The 10,954-nt window shown below is 39.1% G+C and overlaps 1 protein-coding gene across 2 annotated transcripts; it reads left to right on the forward strand.

Moving 5' to 3' along the window:
• The first annotated feature begins 465 nt into the window (after window positions 1-465).
• On the forward strand, window positions 466-9,363 carry LOC147863018 (peptidyl-prolyl cis-trans isomerase FKBP16-4, chloroplastic-like). 2 transcript variants are annotated; one of them, XM_087321806.1, is made up of 10 exons: window positions 466-605; window positions 1,410-1,568; window positions 6,956-7,005; window positions 7,098-7,153; window positions 7,630-7,687; window positions 7,961-8,035; window positions 8,174-8,263; window positions 8,565-8,642; window positions 8,784-8,824; window positions 9,179-9,363. In XM_087321806.1, exons 1-10 carry the CDS (start codon window positions 542-544, stop codon window positions 9,204-9,206), a joined length of 699 nt encoding a protein of 232 aa, XP_087177932.1. In that variant the 5' UTR covers window positions 466-541; the 3' UTR covers window positions 9,207-9,363. The 2 variants fall into 2 exon arrangements, with proteins under 2 accessions (XP_087177932.1, XP_087177933.1); XM_087321807.1 differs by having other exon boundaries at window positions 1,440-1,568.
• Window positions 9,364-10,954: the final 1,591 nt, after the last annotated feature.

Genomic DNA, 10,954 nt, shown 5'->3' on the forward strand with positions numbered 1-10,954 from the left:
CGTCTGCCATTTCCCCCCCATCCCAACCATTGTCTAGAACCCATCACTAAACCATCTGATGTTGTAAACGACGGGTTCTAGACCACCCGTTGTCTGAGATACTCAGCATAATGCATAGGGTTGGGTTTATTGTGGAGCAAACCAGGTAAGGCTTTGTTTCCATACAGAAAAGCCAATCCTAATAAATTTGTGGTCCCATCCATGGGAGAAAGGGACTCATAAATTTTCCCTAAATATCCAATTGACATCCTTCGACCAGAGTGGGCCTAAGCGAGGAGAGCATTGCGAACAATACTTTCGATATCTCTTTGCTCTCGAGTAAATCCTCTAATAATCCTCTTCTAGCCCTCATCCAAAATACATACAGATTGTGGTGTGCATGTGTCTTATGTGCATTTCACAATACATATTGATATTGTGTGTACAACTCATAAATATGTACATAACTGTAGAGTTATCAGAAGCTCCTCTGTTCCTCTCTCATCTGAGCCAGCTTTCAAGAACTATCTATCTATCTATCTATCTATCTATCTATCTATCTATGGCTTCTTCTCTGTCCTGCGCCTTCCCCGTGCTTCCTTCCTCCTCCGATTGTTATCGCTCGGGTACACTTCCTTCTTCCCCTTTCTGTCTACAAGGAATCGCCCTCAATGCTGCTGTGTTTTTTTTTGGAATCCAATGATACTCTGTTCTTATTTTGCTGCATCCTTTCATCTTGATATTTGTTCGCGGTTCTGTCATGTCTTACTAATCCACGATGCTTCCGTGTTTTGAGAAATCTAAGATTCTAAAGGTTAATCTCTGACTTTTCCTTCCTTTTTCTTTCTAAAACAAGAGGTCGGTTTCCTATCAACAGCTGCTCAGTCTTTTGTTGTATTTTTCTTATTTTTTACTGACTTTGTGGAAGGAATTTGAATGATTTCCTTGATTCCATTAGTAAAACGAAATGGAGTCTTTGTTTTGCGTCTGGATATTCTTTGATTCTTTCTTTTGATTCCATTTGTAAAAGGAGAACTTGAAGCATTGTAATTTGGTTTCTTTTGGATAAGAAATTTGACTATTTGTCTTGTTTTTATATTCTTAAAGAAATTGGAGTAATTTATCTGCTTCCGTTTGTTAAACAAATCCACGTATCTCTTCCGATTCCCTTCTTACAATAAATTCAAGCAATCCTTTTGATTCCACTTTACAAACGAAATTTGAGCCTTTCATCTGGTTCCATTTTGTGAAAGAAATTTAAATCTTTGAAATACTTCTTTCCATGTCCATTTTGATCCGGGTCATCGTTGGAATTTGAGTATTCCTTTTGCTTCCGTTTGTAAAAGTAAATCCAGTCTTAGTTTTGCTTCTATTTCTGAAATAAGTTTGAACATTTCTGCACGTTCTTATTGTGTGCATGTATTTATTAGGCATTATTTTATTCTCCAAAAATTCTACAGAAGCATTTACACCTGTTGAACTCCAAATTAGAGCTTCGTCGTCTTGTGATAATGAAGATAGTAAACAGAAATGCAAATTGACCAGGCGGGAAAATTTTGTGGGATTCGTCGTCTCAACAGCCATTTCAGGTGGGAACATGTATTATCTTTTCGAATCATGTTGTTTTATGTTGAAATTTCTGCAATGAGGATTCACAGACGCACACTAGAGGAGAGAGAGGAGAGAGAGCTAGGCCTCGTATTTATAGCCAGACCCAAGCCCCCCAGGCAAGTGCACACTTGGCCTAATGGGTTGTCTCAATCCCGAGGATTAAAAGTAATCCTCCCCTTCTTTACACTCTCGTTTAACCCTCACACTTTATCCACATGTATAGAATACTACAATACATTCTCACCACGGGATATTATATGGTCATGCTTGTAACACTACGGTACATTCTTACCACGGGATAGTATATGGTCATGCCCGTAATAGGTAGGTAGTGCCACTCGTCTGCACTCCGCTTTTCTGCTGGAGAGCGCAATCCTTGGTTGTTTCTCGTTGCTCCACGCTACTGCTCAGCTACCTAGAAATAACATATATCTACTAATATATCTTCTATCTTCGCGGCTTCCCACCAAGTCAGCATCTGTGTACCCATTCAGCTCAACTGGCGCTAACGTGTCGTACCATACTACAAAGTTCGCTATGGATTTAACATGCTTTAGGATCCTCTTGATGCAATCCAGATGAGGCGTTTGGTTCTGCATGAAATGACTCACAAGTCCCATTGCATGGCTAAGATTTGGATGGGTGATCGTAGGGTAGATCTATCCGCCCCAAGATCTTCCTATACATGGTTGAGTCCTCCAACCTTGATCCACTGTCCAGTTGGATCTTCACACTCTGCTCTAGAGGGGTGGATATCCCTTTGCAAATCACCACGCCAAAATTCTTCAGCAGCTTCATGAAATATTGATATTGAGAGAGCCACATTCCCTCCACTGAGTGGATGATCTCAGTCCGTGGAAAGTAATGCAACTCTCCTAGATCCTTCATCGTGAACTTTTTTTCAAGCATGTTCTTCACTTCTTCAATACGCTCCACTGTAGCTCCTCCTGTTATGAGGTCATCAACATATATTACCACGAATAGGATGTCTTCTTTGTCCTTACGGACATATAACAAGCAATCGGATGTTGACATTTGAAAACCCCGATCTGCTCCAAGCTTTTTGTCAGCTTGTTGTACCAAGCTCATGGTGCTTGCTTCAGGCCATAAAGCACCTTCGCAATGTACACAGTAGCTTGGCGTTGCCCTGTTTCTCGCATCCTGGTGGTTGCTGCATAGAGACTTTTTCCTCTAGTTCCTAGTGAAGGAATACATTCTTCACATCTATCTGTTGTATTTGCCATCCCTTACTTGCCGCTAAGCTTAGTATTGAGCATATCTTTAGCATTTTTCCAACTAGTGCAAACGTTTCTTTGTAATCTATGCCTTGAATTTGGCCATATCCTTTCACTACTAGGCACACTTTGTGCTGGCTTACTGCTCCGTCAGCATAATGCTTGATCTTGAATACCCTCGTGCAGCCTATTGCTTTCGTACCACTTGATAGCAGGACTAGATTCCATGTCTGGTTTTGCTGATAGGCGTCCATCTCTTCTTCCATGGCTTCTATCCATTCCACTTTTCCGGTAGTTTCACCAAAGCTAGTGGCTCCATCTTTTCCATTACTCTGGCCATATAAGCATAATGCTTGGCTGTGTAACCATTGTATATGTACCTCAATATTGGATGCTTTGTGTGGGTTGATTTTCTGAGTTGTTGGATGGCTGGCCATTTCCAATGCTTCTTCACTTCTGGAGTTTGTATGTATGGCATGCACCTCCAAGCCCTCGTCTGAGGAGTAATATAACTCACTCCTGCCTTTGGTATGACATTTTGGTAGACCTTTGCTTTCTCATTGTCGTAGTGCTTTGTGTATGAGCCGCTCCTCCAAGATCTCCTCTTCAAGCTTTCTGGCAGGCTCCTGCTCAGTCCACTCAAATCTTATTGGACATCTTTACCCCCGCTAGCTGGTCTGTTTAGTCGGTCGGCTAGTCAGCCTGCTAGCCGATCTGCTAGTTTTTGGGTTAGGGCTGTTAGTATCCAATGATCTGCTACCGCTAGCACTATCTTGGTCACGGGCTTCTTCAACCATGTCTATGCTTGGTTCCATGGTGTACGGAGAGCTCTCCTCATCAAAGACTACATCTCTACTTGGATGCAGCACCTGTAGCTCTTATTCTCCTTTGAATATCTAATGAAGATGCACTTCTCCGCCTTCGCACAAGCTTGTTTTGAACTTCTGCTAGAATATGCACATAGGCAACTGATCTGAACACTCTTTGGTGACAAAGTTTGGTTTCCTCTCTTAGAATGTTTCCTCCAGAGTGGTCTTCTGCTCACCCACTATTCATGATGTACACTGCTGTGATACATCATTGCTCAGATGATGTTGCCGATTGTTTGATTCTTCCACTCCACCACTCCGTTCTGCTGTGGCGTATACCTACAGGTGTGCTGCTGTTGGGTTCCTTGCTTGTTCATGAAGTTTGAGAATTCGTCAGAAGAACTCTCCTCCATCAGATCTAAGGCAGCATATCGGCTTGCCCTCTTGCATCTCAACAAGACCCTTGAAATGCTTGAAGTGTTGAAACACTTCACTCTTCAGCCTCATAAAATAAATCCATGTTTGCTTTAAGAAGTCATCTGTGAAGGCGACATAGTATTTCTTCCTTCTTTCGAGAAGGGATGTCTATCTTTCTTGTCTAGTTGACAAGCTTTGCACATCCGCTCAAACCTAATGTGCTTGAACCTCGGGAGCCTGCTCACCACATTCTTTTGCAATGTTGTGCTCAATGTCAATTTGCTGATGTGGCCTACCCATTTGTGTCACAGGTCTATGTCTGTTGGCAAATTGTTTTGTACGAACATTGTGGTCAACATCTAGAATGAACATCCGTCCTCTTCTTCCTCTTGCCATCAGTTACCTTTTTTATATGTGCTGATCTGGCCTAGCTGTTTGTGCCAGAGGTCTATGTCTGTTGGTGAATTGTTTTGTACAAACATTAGGCTCAACATCCTCTATGCATCAACATCTAGAACGAACATCTGTCCTTCTCTTCTTCCTCTTGCCATCAGCTTTCTTTTTTGTTCATTAAAGCATCTGTTCGATGTGCTCAATAGGGTGTGCCGTGTTGTTGCCCATTCTGCGTGGCTGGATCTTTCAATCTTTTCCAGGCGCTCAAACCACTCCTTGTGGCCTGTTATGTGGTTTGATGTGCCTGAGTCAACGTACCATGTTTGACTTCTGCTCGCCTCGTTATTGTCTGTTGGTGCTAAGTGCATGTTACACCATTTGTGCACTGTCGTGTTTTCTACCCGATGCTTCTCTACTGTCTCTCCTGCTGCAGCATACAGCATAGTCTGTATGCTGGCAGCTCCCATTCTTTTCATGTGATTGTTGTTTGGTTGGACAATCTGCCTGGACATGTCCTTGTTTCCTGCAGTACCAACATCCACTTTGTTTTTCTATACCTCTTTGGTGGCCTCTAGCAGGATGACGTGCTCCGATAGATTCATTCCATTTTCCATGGGAGCGATCAGCGGCATTGCTTTGGCTTCTCCTTTCATTGTGGTATTGCCCGCTATGGTACCCATCCATGCCTTGTCCTGAGCTTGAATAGAGCAGTTGCTCATCCTATTCAACGGGTTTCCTGCCCGATTCCTCCATTAGGTTTCGCTCTTTAACAGTAAGCATTGAGACAAGATTGTTAAATGTGGGAGCGTTTCCCTCGTCAAGATTGCCGACTTGAAGGCCATAGGCCACAAAAGAAGACCTCGCTCGAGCCTCATTATTGACCTTTACATTGATGGATGCTTGCAACTCACATATGCTCTTGATAGTGAGTGTATAATCGCCATCTGCCATCCGCACTTTCTTGATTGTGCGCAACTCATTCTTCACACTCTGATATGTGTCCAATCATGGCGTCTGATATGTTCCGCGATACCTAGTAGAGAACATTCCTTGACCACTGCAACCATTCCTTGAGCTCTTTCTGCTAATCGGCCATTGGATGATACTCATCCACCTTGGGCGGACTCTCGAGATCCTCCTCTATGTACGCCCCTTCTCAGGCTTGTGCTCAATGCAGCCTCGTTTTCTTCATGCCGATGCGGTGGTCCACTTGCACCTGCATCGCTTGCCACCACAACCCTCTTCTTGCTTGGCTCTTCTTCTCTTCTTCTTAGGCTTGTGCTCAATGCAGCGTCCTTGTTTTCTTCACGCCGATGCGGTGGTCCACTTCCACCCGATCACTCGCAGCTGCAACCCTCTTCTCGATCCGTCTTGTCCTGTCCTTGACAGTGATCGAGATCATTAACCTGGCACTGATACCATGTTAAAATCTCTGCAAGGGGTTTAGGGTTAGCATTAAAGTACACAGACACACGTGTAGAGAGAGAGAGCATGCACAATGAACTATAATATGGCTTTACATAGCCTTGAATACAAAAATGTGACTAACCCTAAATACTCTTCACGTGAGGGTTCCTATCTAGGGTGTGTTGACACACATGTCTAGGCTTATATTTCTAACACTTTAGATACCTTTATATGATCAAGAATAAAAAAGTCCAATCAAATCGCTATCAGTATGTGATCGAGAAGCTCAAAATTACCATTGAATTGTATGCAACAAATATAGTGTGCATATTTTTCTGGCTGTGCTTGTTCCTTCTTGCGTCTCTAACTTAGATTTCTATGCTTGTGGTGAGAAGATTGTGAAGGACGCCATGTGCCTGATCATCTACTGAAAATGTAACGATCTGCCACTAACAATCTAAAATTTTATTCATTAGGGTGAAGATTTCCATCACAGATCTCCACGTATTGTTTCATGCCTAACCAACCTTCTCTTTGAAGGCTATATTCAGGTTAACGGATTATGGCTAGTGTCTTAGTCTATATGTCCAACACATACTGCATGATACAATGAGATACTTCCCATGAAGTACTAGGCTTCATCTATTACATTTGTCTAATGTGGCAATTTCTTTGTGTGCTGAAAACTGGTGTGACAATGCAGTGCATGTGTTTTTGATGGTACACACAAGATATTTAGAAAAATGTAAAAGAAAAGAATAAGTTAAATATACGAATATCTAATACTAGATATGATGTAGTTTCTCCATCAGATAGGTATAGATGATGATTAGAGTGTGAGTACACAAATTGGTTCATGGAGTAAGGATATGATTGCATGCAGATATAGATGAATCTGATTCATCATATTTTATATATAAATTTGTGTTGTTTATTGATAGGATCTTGTTGTTAAGTGGTGGTCTTGCACGTATGTATGAAGACAATCACAATGATCAATGTTGTAGGATTACTTGTCAAGCAGAAAACTAAATTCTCATTCACTCACTAGATGTATTGGGAAACTTGCCTTACTATTAATATAAAATGTTTCTGATATCCTAGGGATTCTTACCAAGGATAAAGCTGAAGCTGCATCCACTAGCAGAAGAGCAGTAAGCAAATATGCTGTAAACCTGTTGTGCCCGTCAAGTTTCCCAGGCTTTTTTTCTTCTAAACTTGGTCCTGTTGGTCTAATTGCTAACAGTTGAGGGGGGAGAAAGTTCCTGAGAGTGAGTACAAGATCCTTCCAACTGGTCTCAAGTAGGTTCTCATCAATCTGGAAGATATTGAAGTATAGGTCTCATGATGTACATAAAGATCCATGCCTAATTTGTATTATGTTTATGGGGAACTTCCATAATTTTGGTTCAAGTCTGCATGTTTACGAAGCATAAGATGTCTGCCATGACTCCAGTGTCTGATATTTGTCATGGTCAAGCATTACAACAACATGGTTGTTAGTTACAAATAAACTCTCAATCTTTTTGATTAATGTAACCTGGTGTAGCAAACCACTCCTATGTCATGATGAACTCTAATATAACCCATTCATGCAGAACCACTGCATGGTTGAAAAATTGAACATAGATCCAAGCTATAGATTACTAGCTAGATTGTTTAAAGAGTAAAGCAAGGATTAGGTCATGCTTCTTTCTCTTTGCTACATACATATAAATCGAAATAAGACGAACTAGAGATGGCTTATCACATAATGAACGTATTGTTTTATGTTGAAGGTATTATGACCTGAAGGTTGGAGGCGGTGCTGTTGCATCAAAGGGTTCACGGGTTGCAGTAATTATACTCTTGAACTAAACTGATCTTTGTGTGTATATATATATATATATTCACGTATCTATTTCTTAAATAGGTATTAGGAACAGTGTATATGTTGTAATTTATGTTAGGCTGAAACATCTAATATCGATATGTATTCATATCGATATATACGTATCTATTTCTATCTACCTATTTATTTATATATGGCTATGTTAGGTGTAACTTACGTTAGGCTGAAGCATTTCAAAGTACATGTATTTGTACATATTTTGAACTTATTTTTGTCAGGTGCATTATGTAGTGAAGTGGAAAGGTGTGACTTTCATGACGAGCCGGCAAGGAGTAGGAGTCACTGGTGGAACAGTAAGTAGAGAGACACATTGTGAGAAATATGCTGCATGTAACATAAATTGAAGGATTGTTTTTGACTGATAAATATGCAAATTCCTCACCAAATTGAAGGGATTTTTTATTATTTTTGTGATATTGGAAATTTTGCAGCCCTATGGGTTTGATGTGGGTGCATCAGATATAGGAATGGTGCTAAAAGGTCTAGATTATGGAGTGGAAGGCATGCGAGTAGGAGGTCAGGTACAGTAAGGCTATTGATTGAATACAGTTATTATTCATGCATAAATATTTCATTTAGCTCGTATAAGCCATTTATTTTTCTGTACATGTCCCTGATCAGATGTTCTTATTTGTTTTCATCTCATCTCCCCCTAATCTCCCATTGTCTTAACTTTGTTAATGTGCTCCACTCTGACCTAATTGATTGAATTTTCATACGATGATCGTGAAAATGAACTTTTATATTTATGGATGTTTATATTTCTTGTGTATCCCTTTTTATTTCTCATGTCTTCATTGTGACTGATATTATCATAAGCAGCGGCTTCTCATTGTACCCCCTGAGCTTGCATATGGACAAAAAGGAATACAAGAAATTCCACCAAATGCAACACTAGAGGTTTGAAAAAGCCTAGACTTTTCCAGTTTATAGGGCATTATATTGAGCTCTTCTCACCTGTAACTTGAGTTAACATGTCATGTCACACATACTGTCTAGTTTGTCTGTTGCCAATATAATTGCAATGTCTTTTTTGAGCAGATGGACGTTGAACTGCTAAGCATTAAACAAACTCCATTTGGGTAAAATACCAGATATCCACACTAGATTGCCATTTGTGATCGGGGAAACCTCTGAAATACCCATGTTTTATGTTAATAACTAAGTTGTAGTCATTTCCTCAAATGCCCTGGTCAATCCCTGAAAGAGAGAGTAAGGGATGAATTGTTCATATGTTTGCTCTCAAATAACACACATAAAGTTGAGGCTAATGGAATTAATTGGCCATATGATTGCACGTATAATTGCTCAAGAGGTGGTTGACCAGGTGCATTTCTTGGAAATAAAAATGTTAGTGGTTTTCAGGGTTTTTCCTCTTTACGATTTTGGAAGGAAAATGTAGAAATTTGCTCAGTGAGTTAGAGTTCTTGATGCAGGTCGCCGGTGAAAATAGTGGAGGGTTAAAGTTCCCATTTTCTAGTTTCATGGTTTATTCTACCAATGTGTATGGCAGTGACATGTATCACATTGTATATTGTTTACTGTATATTATTGTAACATTAAGCATATGATAGAAAAATGTGCTCATTTGCTAATGGAATGAAATAGAAAGTCGATTGCTTGCAAGATTCACAATAGTTCAACACATTTTGTATTATGTGGAATTAGGTGCTCTTCATCTTCAACAACATTTACATGTGGTTCCATTCATAATTATCCTCACATGACGTGAAATGTCTCACCATTCCCCAAATACAACACTTTTGCTGTTAAACCCTATGGCTATGTCTAGACCACAACTTCTAGATTGTTGGCAATGGGATGACCAGCCACAAATTACAAGTAATTAGTTACCAATTTTTTGCCATGAAAACTTTGAAACCCCTTCATGCCAATGCAAATTTAGATATGTTTTTTTAATGATGGTAAATCCCAATTTAAATGTACAATGTAGAGTAAATGTGGGAGTTCCTTGGCAAAGTCTCATATTTGGAAATTGAGGACAAATATTGCATTATAAATAGATATGCTTTACAACAATTCCAAACCTAAAGGATGATGCCTCACATAGATGGATAATGGAAAGTTGTATGTAACATGTTAACACTATGTAAAAGGTAGCAATTGGATTAAATGCAAGGTTCCCAAACTTATGTCTCTATAATGTAACACAATTATTTAGTTCTTGCCATTATTCCCTTAATGAAGGACTCTCTCAACAAGTACATGATGCAAGGCTTTTCAAATGGACTTTGTCTTTATTAATATATTGTTAATTATGACATACCATATAGTATTGCTAATTATGAGGGAGAGTTCTAAGCAAAATGTCATTAAGAAGGTGAAAAGAAATAGATTGATTATAGAGCATATAGAGTATCATTGAATGGCCAAGAAATTCATGTTATGCGATGGGATGGTGTGTTTGAATTTTGGAAAGATTGAAAGGATCAAAAGGTTAATTAGATATTGAGGGAGTTGTAGAAAGCCTTTTTTGGAATTTCATTGATACCTGTCATGAAACAAATGTGGTGAAATATTGTCATAAATTTGCTAAATATAAATTTGAAAAAACTAACAATTATTTGATGTGTAAAGTTTTTGATAAACTATCAAATGGAGTCAAATGACAAGTAAATTTCTAGAAAATTATTAGGGAATCTTTGCTTGAAATGCAAGGGTGACTACCAAAAACAAATGATGAGGGCCTATATTGGAAATGTTCACGCAAAAGACATAGAGAAGTAAGACCTTACGTGAATTGCCGAAATTTGAAAGCTTTTCCATCTAAATAGATTCCTTAGTGCTATCATGGTGTTTGGAATGACTTGTGCCCATGTGTTTGGTTGAATTCTTAAAAATAACACTTTTTATTGAGGTCTTTCTGGTATGTGTATGGTATACCTTTGTTTCTTAAAAAAGTAGGCTAATCCATGGAATATTTACCTTCCATTTTGTATTTGAAAAGTTTCTTTTACCTTTTGAATTTACCCATATTCCCACGTTAATTTATCAAAATTATATTTAAACTTTGTATTTCATGCATGCTCATAAAAAATTGGTCTAGGGTACAATTTTGAAAAGAAACTTGTAGTTGAACCTTGTATAAGTAAATGAAGGAAATTTACATTGTAAGTGCAGATTATAAGTATAATATTTCCTTAATTTGCAGAGATATAGTTAAGTAGGAAAGCCCGTCTCCATTAAAGTGT

This window comes from Azolla caroliniana, unplaced genomic scaffold (assembly GCF_043228905.1).
Source record: "Azolla caroliniana isolate FFs.n. ecotype wild unplaced genomic scaffold, voAzoCaro1.0.p SCAF_6, whole genome shotgun sequence".
Classification (NCBI taxonomy): domain Eukaryota; kingdom Viridiplantae; phylum Streptophyta; class Polypodiopsida; order Salviniales; family Salviniaceae; genus Azolla; species Azolla caroliniana.

What these genes read in the sequence shown, in the direction of transcription:
- LOC147863018 (XM_087321806.1), top strand. Translation starts at nt 542, where the DNA reads ATGGCTTCTTCTCTGTCCTGCGCCTTCCCCGTGCTTCCTTCCTCCTCC. An exon ending in TAGGAGTCACTGGTGGAACA is followed by an intron (nt 8,036 to 8,173) that starts GTAAGTAGAGAG and finishes GAAATTTTGCAG; the next exon opens with CCCTATGGGTTTGATGTGGG. An exon ending in CACCAAATGCAACACTAGAG is followed by an intron (nt 8,643 to 8,783) that starts GTTTGAAAAAGC and finishes TTTTTTGAGCAG; the next exon opens with ATGGACGTTGAACTGCTAAG.